Source organism: Nerophis lumbriciformis, linkage group LG05 (assembly GCF_033978685.3).
Source record: "Nerophis lumbriciformis linkage group LG05, RoL_Nlum_v2.1, whole genome shotgun sequence".
Lineage (NCBI taxonomy): Eukaryota > Metazoa > Chordata > Actinopteri > Syngnathiformes > Syngnathidae > Nerophis > Nerophis lumbriciformis.
Window position 1 is genome coordinate 15,272,915 of NC_084552.2, and position 24,457 is coordinate 15,297,371.

At 41.7% G+C, this 24,457-nt stretch overlaps 1 protein-coding gene across 1 annotated transcript; it reads right to left on the reverse strand.

The window, feature by feature from the left end:
- Nucleotides 1–10,615: 10,615 nt before the first annotated feature.
- Nucleotides 10,616–22,128, reverse strand: mrpl27 (mitochondrial ribosomal protein L27). The gene is made up of 4 exons (XM_061961231.1): nt 22,056–22,128; nt 21,777–21,905; nt 13,192–13,259; nt 10,616–10,886 (listed from the first exon to the last, which is right to left on the reverse strand). Exons 1-4 carry the CDS (start codon nt 22,090–22,092, stop codon nt 10,680–10,682), a joined length of 441 nt encoding a protein of 146 aa, XP_061817215.1. The 5' UTR covers nt 22,093–22,128; the 3' UTR covers nt 10,616–10,679.
- Between the last annotated feature and the right edge of the window lie 2,329 nt (nt 22,129–24,457).

The window sequence follows — 24,457 nt, forward strand, 5'->3', positions numbered from 1 at the left end:
AGCTGTTACCTTACTATCTGTCACCTTACTAGCTGTCACCTTACTGGCTGTCACCTTACTGGCTGTCACCGTACTAGCTGTCACCGTACTAGCTGTCACCGTACTGGCTGTCACCTTACTGGCTGTCACCTTACTGGCTGTCACCTTACTGGCTGTCACCTTACTGGCTGTTACCTTACTGGCTGTTACCTTACTATCTGTCACCTTACTGGCTGTCACCTTACTGGCTGTCACCTTACTGGCTGTCACCTTACTGGCTGTTACCTTACTATCTGTCACCTTACTAGCTGTCACCTTACTGGCTGTCACCTTACTGGCTGTCACCTTACTGGCTGTCACCTTACTAGCTGTTACCTTACTAGCTGTTACCTTACTAGCTGTCACCTTACTAGCTGTCACCTTACTGGCTGTTACCTTACTGGCTGTCACCTTACTGGCTGTCACCTTACTGGCTGTTACCTCACTGGCTGTCACCTTACTGGCTGTCACCTTACTAGCTGTCACCTTACTAGCTGTCACCTCACTAGCTGTCACCTTACTAGCTGTTACCTCACTGGCTGTCACCTTACTAGCTGTCACCTTAGTAGCTGTCACCTTACTGGCTGTCACCTCACTGGCTGTCACCTTACTGGCTGTCACCTTACTAGCTGTCACCTTACTGGCGGTCACCTCACTGGCTGTCACCTCACTGGCTGTCACCTTACTAGCTGTCACCTTACTAGCTGTTACCTCACTGGCTGTCACCTTACTAGCTGTCACCTCACTAGCTGTTACCTCACTGGCTGTCACCTTACTAGCTGTCACCTTACTGGCTGTCACCCTACTAGCTGTCACCTTACTGGCTGTCACCTTACTGGCTGTCACCTTACTGGCTGTTACCTTACTGGCTGTTACCTTACTGGCTGTCACCGTACTAGCTGTCACCTTACTAGCTGTTACCTCACTGGCTGCCGCCTTACTAGCTGTCACCTTACTGGCTGTCACCATACTAGCTGTCACCATACTAGCTGTCACCGTACTAGCTGTCACCTCACTGGCTGTCACCTTACTAGCTGTCACCTTACTAGCTGTCACCTTACTAGCTGTTACCTCACTGGCTGTCACCTTACTAGCTGTCACCTCACTAGCTGTTACCTCACTGGCTGTTACCTCACTGGCTGTCACCGTACTAGCTGTCACCTTACTAGCTGTTACCTCACTGGCTGTCGCCTTACTAGCTGTCACCTTACTGGCTGTCACCGTACTAGCTGTCACCGTACTGGCTGTCACCGTACTGGCTGTCACCTTACTGGCTGTCACCTTACTGGCTGTCACCTTACTGGCTGTCACCTTACTGGCTGTCACCTTACTGGCTGTCACCTTACTGGCTGTCACCTTACTGGCTGTCACCTTACTAGCTGTTACCTTACTATCTGTCACCTTACTGGCTGTCACCTTACTGGCTGTTACCTTACTGGCTGTCACCTTACTAGCTGTTACCTTACTAGCTGTTACCTGACTAGCTGTTACCTTACTAGCTGTCACCTTACTAGCTGTCACCTTACTGGCTGTTACCTTACTGGCTGTCACCTTACTGGCTGTCACCTTACTGGCTGTTACCTCACTGGCTGTCACCTTACTGGCTGTCACCTTACTAGCTGTCACCTTACTAGCTGTCACCTCACTAGCTGTCACCTTACTAGCTGTTACCTCACTGGCTGTCACCTTACTAGCTGTCACCTTAGTAGCTGTCACCTTACTGGCTGTCACCTCACTGGCTGTCACCTTACTGGCTGTCACCTTACTAGCTGTTACCGTACTAGCTGTCACCTTACTAGCTGTTACCTCACTGGCTGTCGCCTTACTAGCTGTTACCTCACTGGCTGTCGCCTTACTAGCTGTCACCTTACTGGCTGTCACCATACTAGCTGTCACCTTACTGGCTGTCACCTTACTGGTTTCACCATACTAGCTGTCACCGTACTAGCTGTCACCTTACTGGCTGTCACCTTACTGGCTGTCACCTTACTGGCTGTCACCTTACTGGCTGTCACCTTACTGGCTGTCACCATACTAGCTGTCACCGTACTGGCTGTCACCATACTAGCTGTTACCTTACTAGCTGTCACCTTACTGGCTGTCACCTTACTGGCTGTCACCATACTAGCTGTCACCGTACTGGCTGTCACCATACTAGCTGTCACCTTACTAGCTGTCACCTTACTGGCTGTCACCTTACTGGCTGTCACCTTACTGGCTGTTACCTTACTGGCTGTCACCTTACTGGCTGTCACCTTACTGGCTGTCACCTTACTGTCTGTCACCTTACTAGCTGTTACCTTACTAGCTGTCACCTTACTAGCTGTCACCTTACTGGCTGTCACCTTACTGGCTGTCACCTTACTAGCTGTTACCTTACTGGCTGTCACCTTACTAGCTGTCACTTTCTGCCGACACACACACACACACACACACACACACACACACACACACACACACACACACACACACACACACACACACACACACACACACACACACACAGACACAGACACAGACACAGACAGACACACACGTGCGCGCGTCCCTGAAATATTTTGTATCCTCTGCCGCGGGAGCGCGCATGGGGGCGTAGCTATGTGCCTTGTTGAGACAGCGGCAGCATTTCCGTGTTATTAGCGATGTCAGTGATCATAAATATTATGGATCCCCTACTAACTCTTCTAGAAATTAGTCCAAATTCACAGGTTTTGTACAATAAGTCTGTACATATAATCCACATGTTAGTACATAGTTTAAGGGACGTACGTGGGACATGTGCACTATATTGTATTTGGCCACCTGCCTTGACTCACATATGAACTTGAAGTGCCATCCCATTCCTAACCCATAGGGTTCAATATGATGTAGGTCCACCTTTTGCAGCTATTACAGCTTCAACTCTTCTGGGAAGGCTGTCCACAAGGTTGTGGAGTGTGTTTATAGGAATTTTCCACCATTCTTCCAAAAGCGCATTGGTGAGGTCACACACACTGATGTTGGTGGAGAAGGCCTGATTCTCAGTCTCCGTTCTAATTCATCCCAAAGGTGTTCTATCGGGTTCAGGTCAGGACTCTGTGCAGGCCAGTCAAGTTCATCCACACCAGACTCTGTCATCCATGTCTTTATGCACCTTGCTTTGTGCACTGCTGCAGTCATGTTGGAAGAGGCAGGGGCCCGCTCCAAACTGTTCCCACAAGGTTGCGAGCATGGAATTGTCCAAAGTGTTTTGGTACCCTGGAGCATTCAAAGTTCCTTCCACTGGAACTAAGGGGCCAAGCCCAACTCCTGAAAAACAACCCCACACCATAATTCCTCCTCCACCAAATTTCACACTCGGCACAATGCAGTCCGAAATGTAGCGTTCTCCTGGCAACCTCCAAACCCAGACTCGTCCATCAGATTGCCAGATGGAAAAGCGTGATTTATCACTCCAGAGAAGGCGTCTCCACTGCTCTAGAGTCCAGTGGCGACGTGCTTTACACCACTGCATCCCACACTTTGCATTGGACTTGGTGATGTATGGCTTAGATGCAGCTGCACGGCTATGGAAACCCATTCCATGAAGCTCTCTGCGTACTGTACGTGGGCTAAATGGAAGGTCACATGAAGTTTGGAGCTCTGTAGCAACTGACTGTGCAGAAAGTCTTTGCACTATGCGCTTCAGCATCCGCTGACCCCTCTCTGGCAGTTTACGTGGCCTACCACTTGGTGGCTGAGTTGCTGTTGTTCCCAAACTCTTCCAATTTCTTCTAATAAAGCCGACAGTTGACTTTGGAATATTTAGGAGCGAGGAAATTTCACGACTGGATTTCTTGCGCAGGTGGCATCTTATGACAGTTCCACGCAAGAATTCCTGAGAGTGGCCCATTCTTTCACAAATGTTTGTAGAAACAGTGACCATGCCTAAGTTCTTGATTTTATACACCTGTGGCCGGGCCAACTGATTAGGACACCTGATTCTCATCATTTGGATGGGTGGCCAAATACTTTTGGTAATATAGCGTATTTTCTGGCATAATATACGTGTTTTACATGGATTTGAGTACTATGTAGTGTTTGTTCCCATTAAATTGGTGTGTTTTTATAATCTATCAGAAGATGAAATAAATCATAAACCAAATTACAGGATGAGAATCAGCACCTCCAAGTCCGAGTCCATGGTTCTCGCCTGGAAACGGGTGGAGTGCCATCTCCGGTTTGGGGAGGAGATCTTGCCCCAAGTGGAGTTGTTCAAGTCTTGTTCACGAGTGAGGGAAGAGTGGATCGTGAGATCGACAGGCGGATCGGTGCGGCGTCTTCAGTAATGCGGACGCTGTATCGATCCGTTGTGGTGAAGAAGGAGCTGAGCCGGGAGGCAAAGTTCTCAATTTACCGGTCGATCTACATTCCCATCCTCACCTATGATCATGAGCTTTGGGTTATGATCAGGGGTACAAGCGGCCGAAATGAGTTTCCTCCGCCGGGTGGCAAGGCTCTCCCTTAGAGATAGGGTGAGAAGCTCTGCCATCCGGGAGGAACTCAAGAGTAAAACTGCTGCTCCTGCTTTGCCTGCTACTTCCGGTACAGGCAAGGCTTTTTTATCAGCGACCAAAAGTTGCAAACTTTATCGTCAATGTTCTCTACTAAATCCTTTCAGCAGAAATATGGCAATATCGCGAAATGAGTATGACACATAGAATGGACCTGCTATCCCCGTTTAAATAAGAAAATCGCATTTCAGTAGGCCTTTAAGAAACCTTTAATTGCATATTTTAAAAGCACTGTCTCTGCCTGTGTTTACAAACTTATCTGTGTGTCCTTTGGTTGTATTATTGCCTTCGTTATATTCAAGTTTAGTCCCGCAGCTCACATAAATATTAGGGAAGTCCGATAATGGCTTTTTGCCGATATCCGATATTCCGATATTGTCCAACTCTTTAATTACCGATATCAACCGATACCGATATATACAGTTGTGGAATTAACACATTATTATGCCTAATTCGGACAACCAGGTATGGTGAATATAAGGTCCTTTTAAAAAAATTAAAATAAAATAAAATAAGATAAATAAATTAAAAACAGGCCGATATTATCGGACATCTCTAATAAATATCTAAGCCTATTAATTACCATGTGCTTGTTTTCTGCCATTGTTTTTAGAAAGCACAGTGTAATGTTAGAAATTACTCCTCCCCTTCGATATCTTTGGGAAGTGCCCAAGCTCACTTCATTTAGGAGGGCTCTGCGACCCTCACACCTTACATGACGAAGACACCACTTGAATTGAAGTGTTTCGGGCTAAGACAAGGGGTAAGGGGAAGTATTATATCCAATAAGACAGACTCAACCGTGTGCTCACACGACTGTTTATTTTCATTTACGACGCTGGTCCAACTCCTTTACGGCACCACACTTCACTGTCGTAAACACACCAGCACATAGCATAGACTGTATGCTACATTCAGGATGTCAACAACAACAATAATAGCAAGGCTTTACACGAAAACAGCAAACAAAACACACAACCAAACCTAACTGGGTAGCCCGGTAGACCGCCGAGCCTTATTGATTATTCTGGCACATGACAAGCTCAGCCATTGTGCAATTAAACCTGTTTTTTAAATCTGTAAAATAGTCGTCAAAAGAGAGGCCTTTGGTGGGCTCTGACAGGACAGGGCTCAGGCTGCACACCTGGGCCAGGTGGCTTAGACAACTGCATCAGGGCAACCCTAGTCCACTGGGACCTGTAGCAGCTCACTTCAATCTGAAAAATCTGCCATGATTGCCGCCCTTCTTGGATGCATCAGTATGGACGACTGGTCCGCAGTTTCCATCATCAGCGACCGCAAGTCCCTGGTTCAAGCTGTCAGCAAACCCAACACCACAGACCCCTCCATAATATCAATCCAATCCTCTATATTGGCTTTCCCATCCTCAAACCGGCTACAACACATCTGGGTTCCAGGCCAATCCTCTTTATCGGCTTTCCCATCTTCAAACCGGATACAACTCATCTGAGTTCCAGGCCAATCCTCTTTATCGGCTTTCCCATCTTCAAACCGGATACAACTCATCTGAGTTCCAGGCCAATCCTCTTTATCGGCTTTCCCATCTTCAAACCGGATACAACTCATCTGGGTTCCAGGCCAATCCTCTCTGTCGGCTTTCCCATCTTCAAACCGGATACAACTCGTCTGGGTTCCAGGCCAATCCTCTCTATCGGCTTTCCCATCTTCAAACCGGATACAACTTATCTGAGTTCCAGGACAATCCTCTCTATCGGCTTTCCCATCTTCAAACCGGATACAACTCATCTGGGTTGCAGGCCAATCCTCTCTATCGGCTTTCCCATCTTCAAACCGGATACAACTCATCTGGGTTCCAGGCCATTGCAACCTAGCAGGCAATGACCTTGTCGATGAACAAGCCAACCTCGGCTCCTCCCTCCCCCAAGCTGACAACCAACTCAATCGATCAACTCGCCATGCAATCATCCGTAGAAGATGCCTCCTTCCCCCCCTCCAACCATTCCCGTCTCATCTTTCTAACATCCCACAAACCCAACCCTCAAGAGGAGTCCTCGTTGTCGAAGAAAGACCTAACCAACCTCATCCGTTTCCGATCCGGTCACCACCCCTGCTCTCCGAAGAATCTGCCGAACACCTCTGACAGAACAGTATCATCGTCAACTTGGCAACTCCTTTGGTGGACTTCAAAGCCTCCCAAAAGCGAGTCTAGCGCTTCTGAGGGTCATCTTTAGGCGACTCACGTGAGAAACAAACAAACAAACAAACCTACCTCAGCCATCATTGCCCGATCTGAAGTGGACGGCCGCAATAGTCGTCCCAAGCGGCAGGCGTGCCAAAGTGAGCCATCAGCAAGGCGAAAGGTGGTTGGGTCCCAGTTGTTTGGCGATCTGGCGTGGTGTGGACCAAAATGAGAGCAGTTTGTGGGACCGGTTGGACCAATGAATCAGGACCCATTCCAGCACAGCATGGTGCTTCTGGTAAAACCGCTGCTTCATGTACTCTGTCGCCCGTAGCCGGTATCGCCACTGGATTATCTCCCTTTGGAGGGCGCAGGCGGTTAGGAAGAAGCTGCAGCTCAAGGCCGAGCTGCAGCTTCTGCCTGTTGTAGTATGTGTTGTTTCTGCCTTGGTTTAGAGCAGTCCTTCTCAAATAGTGGGGCGGGCCTCCCTAGGGGGGCGTATGACCTTTGGGGAACATGCTTTTTTTTGCCTTACCAGAATATAATGAAGCTTATGTGTGGGAGATGAGGAAAGACCGGTGTGTTGTTAAAAAGCTTACAATGTTACACAGAGGTATAGTTATAACAATTTCATAGACAAGTTATACTATTTATAGTCACGGTGAAGAGTGTGGGGGGCGCAAAATATTTTCCTCTTCTTAGGGGGGGGGGGCGTAACAGAAGATATTTGAGAAGCACTGGTATAGAGCGAGATGTAAATGTTTTTTTAATAAATCAGTGCAATGTCCCAATCCCATTGTTCATGTTAATGAGCCAGTCAATAAATATAGTGATTGTTATAACATATCTCTTCATTCAAATTGTTAAACAATGCAGAAAAAAATGGACATCAGGCCCTTTTTTTTTAAAACAATGTGAAGAACTGGTCGGAATTTAACCACTTTATGGAGTTATTTTTCAAACATAGCTAAAAAAAGCGCCAATGGATCACCACCACCTCTGCAGTCTCGCACCTGACCGTCAAGCATTGGTCCAAATGCTGCATTTGGGTGTGCAAGCATATCTTCAAGAAGTAACTCATGCCAGCAGAGGTGACCACGTGTTGCCCAGGAATGTCCTATTGCGTTCGGGAGAATGCTTCGGCAGAGGAACGCGGCTGATTCATCCGGAAAGTCAGTTTTGAACCCACGGACCCCTTTTTTGGAGATACATCCAACTACTCGTGCTTAATGTAAGTGGCATACTCCAAGATTGATCAAGACTGACATATGTCAGGTAAATAGTGAAGGACTAGTTCCGACTCATCAGATTAATGCTGGCTTTCTTAGCCATTTTCGGACCTTTTGACCAACCTCCATGGTTTAGAAATGTTTTGCGGTCTGAGATAATTCATTATTTCACCCAACTTGGAATCAAATATGTGCCCAGGAACATGTTCGAGGCCACAACCAGGACTCAGTATGTATATTGTCCTAGTCAAAATAAAAAAAGACAATTGTTTATCATCCCGATAAAATAACGGCACAATTTATACTTTCAATTTTTTTTTTTGCTTAATTAGCTCATCAACTACTGTATTTTTCGGAGTATAAGTCGCACCTGACGAAAATGCATAAGAAAGAAGGAACAAAACATACAAACCCCGTTTCCATATGAGTTGGGAAATTGTGTTAGATGTAAATATAAACGGAATACAATGATTTGCAAATCATTTTCAACCCATATTCAGTTGAATATGCTACAAAGACAACATATTTGATGTTCAAACTGATAAATATTTATTTTTTTTGCAAATAATCATTAACTTTAGAATTTGATGCCAGCAACACGTGACAAAGAAGTTGGGAGAGGTGGCAATAAATACTGATAAAGTTGAGGAATGCTTATCAAACACTTATTTGGAACATCCCCCAGGTGTGCAGGCAAATTGGGAACAGGTGGGTGCCATGATTGGGTATAAAAGTAGATTTCATGAAATGCTCAGTCATTCACAAACAAGGATGGGGCGAGGGTCACAACTTTGTCAATAAATGCGTGAGCAAATTGTTGAACAGTTTAAGAAAAACCTTTCTCAACCAGCTATTGCAAGGAATTTAGGGATTTCACCATCTACGGTCCGTAATATCATCAAAGGGTTCAGAGAATCTGGAGAAATCACTGCACGTAAGCAGCTAAGCCTGTGACCTTCGATCCCTCAGGCTGTACTGCATCAACAAGCGACATCAGTGTGTAAAGGATATCACCACATGGGCTCAGGAACACTTCTGAATCCCACTGTCAGTAACTACAGTTGGTCACTACATCTGTAAGTGCAAGTTAAAACTCTCCTATGCAAGTCGAAAGCCGTTTATCAACAACACCCAGAAACGCCGTCGGCTTCGCTGGGCCTGAGCTCATCTAAGATGGACTGATACAAAGTGGAAAAGTGTTCTGTGATCTGACGAGTCCACATTTCAAATTGTTTTTGGAAACTGTGGACGTCGTGTCCTCCGGACCAAAGAGGAAAAGAACCATCCGGATTGTTATAGGCACAAAGTTGAAAAGCCAGGATCTGTGATGGTATGGGGGTGTATTAGTGCCCAAGACACAAGTAAATTACACATCTGTGAAGGCACCATGAATGCTGAAAGGCACATACAGGTTTTGGAGCAAACATATGTTGCCATCCAAGCAACGTTACCGTGGACGCCCCTGCTTATTTCAGCAAGACAATGCCAAGCCATGTGTTACATCAACATGGCTTCATAGTAAAAGAGTGCGGGTACTAGACTGGCCTGCCTGTAGTCCAGACCTGTCTCCCATGTGTGGCGCATTATGAAGCCTAAAATACCACAGCGGAGACCCGCGGACTGTTGAACAACTTAAGCTGTACATCAAGCAAGAATGGGAAAGAATTCCACCTGAGAAGCTTAAAAAATGTGTCTCCTCAGTTCTCAAACGTTTACTGAGTGTTGTTAAAAGGAAAGGCCATGTAACACAGTGGTGAACATGCCCTTTCCCAACTACTTTGGCACGTGTTGCAGCCATGAAATTCTAAGTTAATTATTATTTGCAAAAAAAAAATAAGTTTATGAGTTTGAACATCAAATATCTTGTCTTTGTAGTGCATTCAATTGAATATGGGTTGAAAAGGATTTGCAAATCATTGTATTCCATTTATATTTACATCCAACACAATTTCCCAACTCATATGGAAACGGGGTTTGTATATAAGTCGCATTTTTTGGGGACATTTATTTGATAAAACCCAACACCAAGAATAGACATTTGAAAGGCAATTTAAAATAAATAAAGAATAGTGAACAACAGGCTGAATAAGTGTACGTTATATGAGGCATAAATAACCAACTGAGAAGGTGCCTGGTATGTTAACGTAACATATTATGGTAAGAGTCATTCAATAACTATAACATATAGAACATGCTATACATTTACCAAGCAATCTGTCACTCCTAATCGCTAAATCCCATGAAATCTTATACGTCTAGTCTCTTACGTGAATGAGCTAAATAATATTATTTGATATTTTACGGTAATGTGTTAATAATTTCACACATAAGTTGCTCCTGAGTATAAGTCGCACCCCCCGGCCAAACTAGGAAAAAAACTGCGACTTATAGTCCGAAAAATACGGTAAGTTGATATACATCTTCACAGCAAAGGAAAAGTTGTACAACATGTATTACACATACACAAATTGAAGAAATGTGTCATATTTTAAAAGACAATGACTCACCCGAGATGACTGAATGGGGAGCAGGATTGAGTGATACTGTCCCCTAGTGACATTTTCTAGGTATTGCGCGCACAAAACCAAAACAGCCAGTTGAGAACTTCAAATGCTCACCGCGTTAAACTTTGATTTCTGTCAACTTTTGCCAGAAAAAAATGAAAAGTCCAACTCTGTGATTTGAATACAATTTCATTGTCAATATTATGTGATGAATACAAAGCACACCTTTTTGTGTTTAGAAGAGTCCCACCAATTTAAACGTCGGCTCCCGCTTGAGCGGACGCACGTTGACAAAGGTTTTGTAAAGTACCGATCCCGCAGCCAGCTTGGGGATGACTTGTCTTGCCTCTGGACTGCGGGGCGGGGGAACGTAGATCTCCTTGGTGAGACAAACGTGACCGTCCTCAAGCGCGTAAACAGTCTTATTTGTTCCCATGCCAACCTTTTGGAGAAACAAAGTGGAGTTAGACATTCTCTGTCACTATAAAAACAATGATTCCACCATGCAACTTGAAATGTGTTAGGAATTTATTTATAATTTGACATGATCCTTTCCATCCTTTGTAACTGAGCTACTGAAAAATTTCCCACGTGGATCAATAAAGTTTGTCTAAGTCTAAGAATGTCGGTCATGAGGCCAGACTGGCACAAAACCCTCAAGCACCTATGCCCCAAAACACACAGGAAGTCAGCCATATTGACTGGAAGTGTTCATTTTAGTCACAACGCCATGAAGTAAATAAACACATAGGAAATAGATCAACATAAAAATATGTACTGTAAACTATTCATTTTTCAAATCAGATTACACTTTTAAATTTGAATTAATCACGGGTTATTATATGTTTGCATATTTTAAATTAACATATACACACATACTGTATATATATATATATATATATATAAATATACTCACACATACATACATACTAGAGTTGTACGGTACTAATAAAGTACTGCAACACTAATCAATTGAAATCAGTACTATAGTGTAGAGATGTCCGATAATGGCTTTTTTGCCGATATCCGATATTCCGATATTGTCCAACTCTTAATTACCGATTCCGATATCAACCGATACCGATATATACAGTTGTGGAATTAACACATTATTATGCCTAATTTTGTTGTGATGCTCCGCTGGATGCATTAAACAATATAACAAGGTTTTCCAAAATAAATCAACTCAAGTTATGGGAAAAAAAATGCCAACATGGCACTGCCATATTTATTATTGAAGTCACAAAGTGCATTATTTTTTTTAACATGCTTCAAAACAGCAGCTTGGAATTTGGGACATGCTCTCCCTGAGAGAGCATGAGGAGGTTGAAACCGATACCGATAATTTCCGATGTCACATTTTAAAGCATTTATCGGCCGATATTATCGGACATCTCTACTATAGTGCCTTTAAAAAATACTGGTTCCGTTCTTTAATCCGAATGTCGCTCCGCGGCGGTGACTACAGAGCCGAGGCGCATGAAGTTGAGTGTGTCAAAATGCACACACAGAGCGCATACAAGCAATAACGTCGTGGAGAGGAAGAATGGCAATAAAACGGCAATTCTATTGGTTAATAAAGAGGGTGGTGTAGCGCAGTATGGAGGTATTTGGGCTTCAAAACTAACAATAAAGGCGCCTTTAAAAAACACGCCTCGCCAAACGTGTTTGCTTTAAACGTAGGTGAACATTGAATTAATAAGCATTCAGATCTGCACAAGGAGTTATAAAGAGTGACAGGTAATAATGTTGTTGTTACACCTTTCCAGCTGTTCGGCTAGTAGAGAAGCACAAAGCAGATGTTCCCTACAGGGCCGATGTTTTTGTCGAGGGTAACACCCTTCACTTTACCCCGCAATGGGTCTGCTAAGCTCCGTTTTTCGGTCAGAATTGGAGGCCGCCGATTCGTGACAATCTGGTCGCATTATTGTTAGTTTTGCAGGACTCAACCGGACCCGTTCATCACTCTACTCCGCAGTGCACGTGCTCCCTCGCACTCTGGGACGTCACTCAGCCAAAACGTTTACATTCTCGCAAACACACATCCGCTACTTTCATAAGTCAACCAGCTCTTCTGTTGTGCACATGTAGATGTGCACAACAGCTGCTTGGCTTGATGCCAAATATTAGCAGAGCTAAAACAGCCCAATTAGCGTCAACTAATGCAAGTTAAATGACTGAATTTTGTAACAAATTGCTACAATTTGTGTTTTCTCTTTAACAATGTGTGTTTTACTTGGTACATGTCTTATCTGTGTACTTGTATCCATAGTTTTGTTTTTAGTACTTACTAATAATTGTGTTTTTCTTAAAGCAAATACCAGAATTGGCAACCATAAATCATGAAGCATTTAATAAAACTTTCTGTTCTATTCTAACCTAATCCTTGATTATGGCAGACCTTTATGTAATATGGAAAATTGTACATTTTTCTTTGAGTACAACAAGAAAAGCCCAATGTGTTATTTTTATTATTGTATTGTAAGATTTTCTGTTAAAATAAAGTCAATATTGAAATTTTTCTGAGTTCCCTTTATTTGGAAAAGTATTAATATACTTTTTGGTACCGGTACCAAATTATAGGTATCGGTACAACCCTAATACATACATACATACTCACACATATACATATTATATATATATACATACATATACATATACATACACATATCTTTTCAATGTATAGGTTATATTGAAAATCTAATTTTTATTAACAAAAATGTAAACATTTTTAAGTGTTCACTTACATGAGCTCCTGGGTGATACCTTATAGCTCTTTGTGTTGCCAGGATGTTTCCAGCATGAACAAAGTGACCTTGAACACAACAACAAAAATAAAAACGTGTTATTGATGGTTGGTGTCAAAGATGAAGTGCAATAAAAAGTCGTTGTGCCAAAAACGAATCTATTTGATTAGCCGCCGTGCTATGGTCACCCTTGCATAATAATAGAAAATAAGACAAATACCGCACTGTAATACATAGCACACAATACACATTAAATAAATAAGAATTAATTTGACGAGGAATTGCCATTTTTGGGGAATTTTGCCTACAGTTTACAATCATTTTTTAAAGAGACAAGAACAAATGTTTTTAATGAAATTCTAACTTGGAAATAAACGTAAATAAAAGTCTGCTTACAGTAGAGCCAATGGGAGCCATGAAGTCGTTGTGTCTATTGTATCTTTTTCCACCATAAAACCTGCTAAATAACCATCCAAAAATAATTAACAATACTCCATTAAAATTTTATGACCTGAATTTTAACCAAGTATTAGTGATATTGTTGTTATAAGCTATTCCTGGACGATATAGCCTGAGAATAAAAATCTTGATTTACGATTGTTTCCCCCTACTTTCCAGCTGAGTGTAAATGTAATAAATAAAAACACAGTGATGGATGTGTGTGGTCTTTACAAGAAGATGACACCATGGCATTAGCAAACAACGTTGTGAGGTGTTCAGGTCTGTGGGACACGTTTTCATTTTTTATTAAAAGAAAAATGATACAATTAATTCATTTTTCAAACTGAGACTCACTGACTTTGGCTCATTTTCTGTGAAGAACATATATCAGAATACATATTTAATGACCACGCACCATACACCCCCCCTACACATTTCTATTACATATAAGATGTCCGGGTCCACTGGACCCGGGGCTAATAGAAGTGTGGAAATTGATGTTCTGTGTACCACACACACACACAGAAACACAAAAGAAGAATCCCTGTGGGATGCAGAAACTGGCAGAGAAATTTTCCGTGCAACGTTCATATTGTTGTTACTCAGCCAGTGTTTGTGGGTCTGATGGACCCGTCGCATTTTGTGGCTTTTAATGCCTCACAATCAAACACTTTTATGTTATAATACTGAACAGATGGGCGGTATAGCTCGGTTGGTAGAGCGGCCGTGCCAGCAACTTGAGGGTTGCAGGTTCGATCCCTGCTTCTGCCATCCCAGTCACTGCCGTTGTGTCCTTGGGCAAGACACTTTACCCACCTGCTCCCAGTGCCACCCACACTGGTTTAAATGTAACTTAGATATTGGGTTTCACTATGTAAAGCACTTTGAGTCACTAGAGAAAAGCGCTATATAAATATAATTCACTTCACTTCACTTCACTTATTGGCATAAGGTAAACATCTGTGCAGATCAGCTTTAATTGGTGAACTGATGCTCATCTCCACTTTTGGAGATGGGAATAACTTTTGCCGTTTTCATCTTCATTGGGAATACAGTACTTCTTTTAAAAAAGTAATTTTGCATATGTAAGTGAAGGGAACAGCTAAAAAATCAACAATTTCTTTGATCAGAGAAAAGTCCAAGTCACAGCAGTCTGTTGACTTCTTGTTTTTCTGAGAATTTACAATTTCCGTGATTTCACTTTCATGAACAGGAGAAATAAAAAAACGATTCTAAGTTGCTTTGAATGGTTTGTTCATTAAACTTGACACTGTTTTCGGGTTGTACAATTTAATTTGCTAAATTGGGTCCAACATTCACAAAGAAGGTGTTAAAAGCATCCGTTATTTCCTCAGGGTCATTTATAGATTGATTATTTTCTATGAAATATCTTGGATGTTCCTTATTTGTCTTGTTTTTTTTTAATGATACCATTTAAAACTTTCCATGTAACCTGGATGCTATTTTTATGTTATTCTAATAGGTTACAGTAATATGTTATTTTGCTGTGCTTTATTATTTGTGTTAACTTATTTTTGTACGTTTTATATTTGTGTTCAGTTTCTTTGGTTCTGTGCTTTAAATGTCTTCTGTAAAGATAATTTTTCTTTTTGCAGGACTTCAATATTCCCCTTGTGATCCACGGTTTGTCCTTAACAGTGCTGTCCTTAATGTCATGTTTTTTAATTAGACAGTGCTTATCATACAGTTTTATGAAAATGTTAAGAAAAGTTTCATGTGGAGGTATAAACATCCCCCCAGTCTTGAGCACATAACTAAGACTTGAATGCTGCCATAGTTTCTGGTGTTTGGTGTCTGACAAATCTATAGTGAACTGCTTTTTTGTTTTCTTCCTTATCAAAGAAATTGTGGAAAATGCGGAATACAGGGACAAACCCCGTTTCCATGAGTTGGGAAATTGTGTTAGATGTAAATATAAACGGAATACAATGATTTGCAAATCATTTTCAACACATATTCAGTTGAATATGCTACAAAGACAACATATTTGATGTTCAAACTGATAAACTTTTTTTTTTTTTGCAAATAATCATTAACTTTAGAATTTGATGCCAGCAACACGTGACAAAGAAGTTGGGAAAGGTGGCAATAAATACTGATAAAGTTGAGGAATGCTCATCAAACACTTATTTGGAACATTCCACAGGTGTGCAGCCTAATTGGGAACAGGTGGGTGCCTTGATTGGGTGTATAAACAGCTTCCCAAAAAATGCTCAGTCTTTCACAAGAAAGGATGGGGCGAGGTACACCCCTTTGTCCACAACTGCATGAGCAAATAGTCAAACAGTTTAAGAACAACATTTCTCAAAGTGCAATTGCAAGAAATTTAGGGATTTCAACATCTACGGTCCATAATATCATCAAATGGTTCAGAGAATCTGGAGAAATCACTCCACGTAAGCGGCATGGCCGGAAACCAACATTGAATGACTGTGACCTTCGATCCCTCAGACGGCACTGTTTCAAAAACCGACATCAATCTCGAAAGGATATCACCACATGGGCTCAGGAACACTTCAGAAAACCACTGTCACTAAATACAGTTGGTCGCTACATCTGTAAGTGCAAGTCAAAGCTCTACTATGCAAAGCGAAAGCCATTTATCAACAACATCCAGAAACGCCGCCGGCTTCTCTGGGCCCGAGATCATCTAAGATGGACTCATGCAAAGTGGAAAAGTGTTCTGTGGTCTGACGAGTCCACATTTCAAATTGTTTTTGGAAATATTCGACATCGTGTCATCCGGACCAAAGGGGAAGCGAACCATCCAGACTGTTATCGACGCAAAGTTCAAAAGCCAGCATCTGTGATGGTATGGGGGTGCATTAGTGCCCAAGGCATGGGTAACTTACACATCTGTGAAGGCACCATTAATGCTGAAAGGTACATACAGGTTTTGGAACAACATATGCTGCCATCTAAGCGCCGTCTTTTTCATGGACGCCCCTGCTCATTTCAGCAAGACAATGTCAAGCCACATTCAGCACGCGTTACAACAGCGTGGCTTCGTAAAAAAAGAGTGCGGGTACTCTCCTGGCCCGCCTGCAGTCCAGACCTGTCTCCCATCGAAAATGTGTGGCGCATTATGAAGCGTAAAATACGACAGCGGAGACCCCGGACTGTTGAACGACTGAAGCTCTACATAAAACAAGAATGGGCTGCGATGAGGTGGCGACTTGTCCAGGGTGTACCCTGCCTACCGCCCGATTGTAGCTGAGATAGGCTCCAGCGCCCCCCGCGACCCCAAAGGGAATAAGCGGTAGAAAATGGATGGATGGATGGATGGAAAGAATTCCACTTTCAAAGCATCAACAATTAGTTTCCTCAGTTCCCAATCGTTTTTTGAGTGTTGCTAAAAGAAAAGGTGATGTAACACAGTGGTGAACATGCCCTTTCCCAACTACTTTGGCACGTGTTGCAGCCATGAAATTCTAAGTTAATTATTATTTGCAAAAAAAAAATACAGTTTATCAGTTTGAACATCAAATATCTTGTCTTTGTAGTGCATTCAACTGAATATGGGTTGAAAATGATTTGCAAATCATTGTATTCCGTTTATATTTACATCTAACACAATTTCCCAACTCATATGGAAACGGGGTTAGTAGATGATCACTTATATTCACCACCTTAAAATGAGCAAACTTTGTCTTTTATGACAGCGTTTTCAAATTGCACTCCAGAGCGTTGTCGCCACCTTCTGGAGTATTAAGAGACGACACCCCACTGCATTTATCTTTATTTTTTTGCCTTGGCAAATACCTGCTACCCATTAAAAGCGGGTCACAGCTTTAAGAGATATACTTGCAGCACTAATGACAATTGTAATTGTGTGTGATGGTTTATTGATGTTCTAAAATCATAGTCGAAATGACAGCTGTGTTTCATTTTGTCAAACGACTAAATGAAATAGCTATTATGGCTAACCTGCACATTAAAGGCCTACTGAAACCCACTACTACCGACCACGCAGTCTGATAGTTTATATATCAATGATGAAATTTTAACATTGCAACACTTACTAAAGCAATTTTAAATTTTGCACCAAATATCCTGCTGAAAACGTCTCTGTATGATGACGTCTGCGCGTGACGTCACGAATTGTGAAGGACATTTTGAGACAGCATGGTGGCCAGCTATTAAGTCTGTTTCATCGCAAAATTCCACAGTATTCTGGACATCTGTGTTGGTGAATATTTTGCAATTTGTTCAATGAACAATGGAGACAGCAAAAAAGAAAGCTGTAGGTGGGAAGCGGTGTATTGCGACCGACTTCAGCAACACAAACACGGCCGGTGTTTCATTGTTTACATTCCCGAAAGATGACAGTCAAGCTTTACCATTGGCCTGTGGAGAACTGGGACAACAGAGACTCTTACCAGGAGGACTTTGAGTTGGATACGCAGACACGGTACCGTGAGTACGCTTCCAAACATTTGATCGCTTGCCCGTACGTGCGTTGCGCTATGTGCATGTCACGTAAATAATTCAATGTATACACCCTGATGATTATCTTGCGTGATGACTGTATTATGATGATAGTATATATGATAGTATATATCTGTATCATGAATCAATTTAAGTGGTCCCCGACTTAAATAAGTTGAAAAACTTATTCGGGTGTTACCATTTAGTGGTCAATTGTACGGAATATGTACTTCACTGTGCAACCTACTAATACAAGTCTCAAAAAGTCTCACGTACGTAACTTTGGGGACTTTGGGGAAATATATGTGCTGTATGAACTCTGGGGAGGTGAACGGTACTTTGGGCTGTGGGATTGAGTGTGTTGTGCAGGTGTTTGAGTTGTATTGGCGGGTTATATGGACGAGAGGGGGGAGGTGTTTGTTATGCGGGATTAATTTGTGGCTGGTTGTGTTGTGGCTAGTAGAGTATATATATATATGTCTTGTGTTTATTTACTGTTTTAGTCATTCCCAGCTGAATATCAGGTCCCACCCGCCTCTCACAGCATCTTCCCTATCTGACTCGCTCCCACTGCCCTCTAGTCCTTCACTCTCACTTTCCTCATCCACGAATCTTTCATCCTCGCTCAAATTAATGGGGAAATCGTCGCTTTCTCGGTCCGAATCGCTCTCGCTGCTGGTGGCCATGATTGTAAACAATGTGCGGATGTGAGGAGCTCCACAACCTGTGACGTCACGCTACTCTGGTAGAAGCAAGGCTTTTTTTATCAGCGACCAAAAGTTGCAAACTTTATCGTCGATGTTCTCTACAAAATCCTTTCAGCAAAAATTTGGCAATATCGCAAAATTATCAAGTATGACACATAGAATGGACCTGCTATCCCCGTTTAAACAAGAAAATCGCATTTCAGTAGGCCTTTAAGATTTAGGACTACAGTTTAACATGTATTGCCATGTATACAAGTATGTTTGTTTCCATTATTTATATTATTAAGTCTACGTTGCGTTCTCTGTCCATCGCCAAATGTGCGTAATTAATATGCCCATAAAAATTTCCATTTCGAACAAACAGTTCACTCCTACCCCTCAAATACCCCACTGCTAGCTTGACATTATCCTCCAATTTCGGATCAACATCTGCAATAAAAGTGACTGTAATTATTAGAATAGATTCACCTTCCTATCTCTTCAATTCATACTTGCCAACCCTCCCTATTTTCCCGGGAGACTCCCGAATTTCAGTGCCCTTCCCGAAAATCTCCCGGGGCAACCATTCTCCCGAATTTCTCCCAATTTCCACCCGGACAACAATATTGGGGGTGTGTCTTAAAGGCACTGCCTTTAGCGTCCTCTCTCACCTGAAAAGGAGAATATTATATATGTCTCCGTTATCCATAGGTTTATCTATAACCCATAAAGTAGGCAGGCACTGAGCTATTTCTCAGCGTGTGTTTATTCCAGCCGGCACGTTAATACACTGACACGCAACATCCGCATTCCCATCATGCATTGCTTCAAAACTACGGCAAGTAGTAATGTCCAAAAACATAACAGAGACGAAGCAGAAGAACGAAGAAGAGACATGGCGACGACGAGTAAGAAGAAGAAGTACGCTTGCAAGTTCCAAAATGATTGGAAAAAATTATTTCAGTTCATCCAGGACAGCTCGAAGGGGAAGGGGTATGCTGCCTGCACATTTTGTAGATCAGACTTCTCCATTGAACACGGTGGCCGAACGGATATCCTCATTCATGAACGGATTGTTTATATATATATATATATATATATATATAAGAAATACTTGAAAATATAAACCCCTCCCCCCATTTCCCGAATTCGGAGGTCTCAAGGTTGGCAAGTATGACAATAACGATGAATGATTTGAAAAGATATCTCTTTGACTTTGTTGGTAGGTAAATACCTGTTAGGAAGGGACCACGTTTTGACCCAGCAGATGTCATTCACAACATTATTTCAGAGCGCAATTACATAGGAGACAAGCATACTTGCCAACCTTGAGATCTCCGATTTCGGGAGGTGGGGGGTGGGGGGCGTGGTTAAGATATATATATATATATATATATATATATATATATATATATATATATATATGTATAAGAAATACTTGACTTTCAGTGAATTCTAGATATATATATATATATATATATAAAAATAAAATAAATACTTGAATTTCAGTGTTCATTTATTTACACATATACACACACATAACACTCATCTACTCATTGTTGAGTTAAGGGTTGAATTGTCCATCCTTGTTCTATTCTCTGTCACTATTTCAGAACACACAGATTATACAAATATACATTATAAAATCAATAAGAAAACGGGAGCTCTAATTTGGGAGTCTGAATTAGGATCAGAAGTTCCTATATAAACATTGCGTACTCACGTCGCCATTTTGTATTGATTACTGCAGCTGTGCACTGGATTCATTCACAAATACAAACTACAATTCACAAACACTTTAGAGTTAGGCTCCACCATCAGAATGTGTACTTAAACTTATAAAGATCACATGGATATTATTCAGTGAGTTGATTCACCAAAACTAACCTGTTATACAGGAGGAAAAAGCACACAGGACGTTTCAATTGTTCACAGACTGGTCGCTCTCATCAGAATGACAAGACACTTCCGGTCTGCAGGTGATAGCATTCAATTGGGAAGAAACTACTGACCAATGTGAATACTGATAAATGTGGAATGACAGCTCCAAAAACGAATTCAAACCACAAAATAAAATAAATAAATCAACACAAAAATGTGACACATTATGGGTGGGTCACATATGCATGCACAGTAGATGGCAGTATTGTCCTGTTTAAAAGTGTCACAACATTGCTGTTTACGGCCAATACTGGCTGCTTTACGGTAGACGAAAACTTGACTGCTGTAGTTGTGTGTTGTTACCGCGCTTGGAGGACGTTAATGAAACTGCCTAACAGTAAACCCACATAAGAAACCAAGAACTCGCCCTCGATCATTCTACAGTTATAACGTGATTGGGCAGGCATGCTGTTTATATTGTGGGAAAGCAGACGTGAGAACAGGCTGTCAACACGTTACTCACGCCCCCTCCAGCTCCGCCTGAATTTCGGGAGACTTTCGGGAGAAAATTTGTCCCGGGAGGTTTTCGGGAGAGGCGCTGAATTTCGGGAGTCTCCCGGAAAATCCGGGAGGGTTGGCAAGTATGGAGACAAGACACACAATCATTTTGGAATAATCTGCGGATTTTCCTGCTATTTTTCTGCTCAAAGCAAAGTTTCCCCACAGGAGCGTCAAGTGGATCATTCACATTTTTTACAGCAGAAATTGAGATGAGTAAGCCATGTACAACATAACATGTATGTTTGTTGTTCAATCAAAACATTTTTAAAAAATACGTCACTTCCCTCTCTCGCCCGGAAGTCCCGCCCCCCGACCAAAGTCATTGGCTAACACCCCGTAGCCAGCCGCTACAGTTTGTTATACGGTATTATTTATTGTTTATATATAAATTGCTCATAGACCGGATTCAAAGTGCGTTTTCGGTTTGTATATCGCCTTGACAAAAACGGTAATATGATAAAAAATTACCGTTAATAATACAACAAAAATTGCCTGTACGGTTAATAACCCGATTTTGGGAAAGGGGTCCCACAAATGACACATTTAAACGAAGCGTTGCTTTCCTACCTTCATGTTTCTTTAGGCCATATCTCCTGCCTGGGCTCTTCCCGCCGAGGTTTTTGGTGGAGCCGCCAGATTTCTTCGACGCGAACCTCAGAGACGTCAAAATAAACTGCTGACCTCCGTCTAACAACCCTAAAAAAAATGATGTTAATATATTAAATGTTCTGTGTATTCACCGATAACTACATGGTTGGCTAAACAATGAAGGGGTTATTACAGTAATGAATGGAAACAACCAAGTGTGGTTTATGTGGAGTAAAAACAAAAACATGAATACGATACCAGGTTTGCACTTCATGAAGTGTGCGAGCGACGCCATCTTGAGCGAATGTCATTAAGGATTCTTCTTCTACGGTATACCGGAAGTCAAAGACATAGACATTTTATAAGTAGACGCAGCATTGGCTGCTGTGACGCGAGATGTTCGGCCGCCATCTTGAAGTGGTGATGAGGAGCCGGCGAGCAGCCTAAACTGACAGTTGGACAGGTAGAAAACAAAGATGCCGGGCTGGTGTTCAGCGTTTTCCTGCTCAAATGAGCGGACTGTTGAAAATAGGAATCGGGGGATTACTTTTCACAAGTAAGATTTAACATTAACGTACTATTGGTTGTATTTTGTGAAAAGAATATTACCACAGAGTTGAGAAGGAGCAAAGATCTTCAGTAGTAATAATAATTAGGGATGTCCGATAATGGCTTTTTGCCGATATGCGATATCCCGATATTGTCCAACTCTTTAATTACCGATATATACAGTCGTGGAATTAACACATTATTATGCCTAATTTGGACAACCAGGTATGGTGAAGCCAGGGTACTTTTTTTTTTTTAAATTAATAAAATAAAATAAGATAAATAAATTAAAAATATTTTCTTGAATAAAAAAGAAAGTAAAACAATATAAAAACAGTTACATAGAAACTAGTAATTAATGAAAATGAGTCAAATTAACTGTTAAAGGTTAGTACTATTAGTGGACCAGCAGCACGCACAATCATGTGTGAATGAGAATGAAATGGGGGAGGGAGTTTTTTTCTGGTTGGTGCACTAATTGTAAGTGTATCTTGTGTTTTTTATGTTGATTTAATTTTAAAAAACAAAACAAAAAAACCCGATACTGATAATAAAAAAACGATACCGATAATTTCTGATATTACATTTTAACGCATTTATCTAATAATAATAATAATAATAATACATTTTATTTATAAGGCGCCTTTCTGGGCACTCAAGGACACCGTACAAAATCACAACAATAAAATCAGATTGGATAAAAAACAACAACAACAACAAAGATAGAGAAGAAAATATGATTACAATGAATAGGCAGCAGTGTTGGGTTAGTTACTGAAAACCAGTAACTAGTTACAGTTACTAGTTACTTTATTTCAAAAGTAACTCAGTTACTAACTCAGTTACTTAAACCAAAAAGTAATGCGTTACTGTGAAAAGTAACTATTTAGTTACTTATATATATTTTTTAATTTTTTTAAGGCCCCATTTAATGCCCTTTTAGCCTTCATTTCAGTACTGTTATTGCACTGGAGAATAATACAATCTGTTGATCAACTTGACATGCATTTGCATCACTGAACTCTGCTAAGCAATGTGCTCTACATACAACACACAAAGAGAAAGATATGTTTCAAAGGGCCAATTTATTTCAGACCAGAACAAATTGACAAAACTATTTTAAATAGCTGCAACATAACATACATAAGTAACAAACAGAATAATAACAACATAGCTGTAAACCAAGAAAGGCACACTACATACATAAAGCCTAACCAGGCGTTTTTTTATCTCAAGGAATTCTGAAATAAAATCATGTCTGAAGCCCAGAACACACATTTCCCCACTTAGTTTAGAGAAAAGGAAATGTTAGCCTGGCCCACTAGTATCCCTCTTTAGGTTTGTGAACTTTATAGTCTAAACATTTAGAGTGATAATCAAACACTCTAGAAGTCTAGAATGAAAGAGTATATAAGAGAATTGACAGAGTGTGTGTACGAAAGATGCGCGGATAGGCAATTATTTCATCCGCAACCGCATCACAAAAGTCGTCAACCATCCGCCATCCACCCGAACTAATATTTAATCAAAACCGCACCCGCCCGCCATCCGCCACCCGCCCGTTGTTATATATCTAATATAGACGATGCAAGGCATTAGTGAGGTTATAAAGCTTTTTGCCTGTTAAAGAAAGGAGACTGATCCAATGCAGCAGAGACATTCAATGCGTGCCACGCTGTCACGGCCCAGACGCACACCAGTGCGCAATCATCTGGGAGCCGCGCTGAGCGCACCTCCAAGCGCACTCGCGCCACTCGAACTGCTGCAGGCAGCTGCGTTCTATCTTGTTTTAACATCCTGTGGCACTCTTCTGGGATCACGGCGGACGAAACTGCTCATGCTCAGGGTGTTTGTGGAGGTTCGGGGTTTTGCACAAATGTGATGCACCATGTTAGATGTCCCGGTTTTGTGACTGTCGTAGACATAAACAGCGTCGCAGCTCTTGCAAATAACGTAGCCAGCATTACTATCATCCTGATTTACAACCTCATAAAAACGAGTCCACGCTGAACTTTTCGGGCCTTTTTTTCCCCTGGTCTTTAGTATTCCCTTTTTTAGTTTGTCGCGTACCACGTTTGCTGCCGGCGTTGCCATCTCTTTTTTTCTTCTTC

Excerpts from the sequence above, each read along its gene's own strand:
- mrpl27 (XM_061961231.1), bottom strand. The coding sequence starts at position 22,092 with ATGGCGTCGCTCGCACACTTCATGAAGTGCAAACCTG. Across the intron at positions 21,906-22,055 it reads CTTCATGAAGTGCAAACCTG|GGTTGTTAGACGGAGGTCAG; the intron begins GTATCGTATTCA and ends CATTTTTTTTAG. Across the intron at positions 10,887-13,191 it reads GGTATCACCCAGGAGCTCAT|GTTGGCATGGGAACAAATAA; the intron begins GTAAGTGAACAC and ends TTTCTCCAAAAG.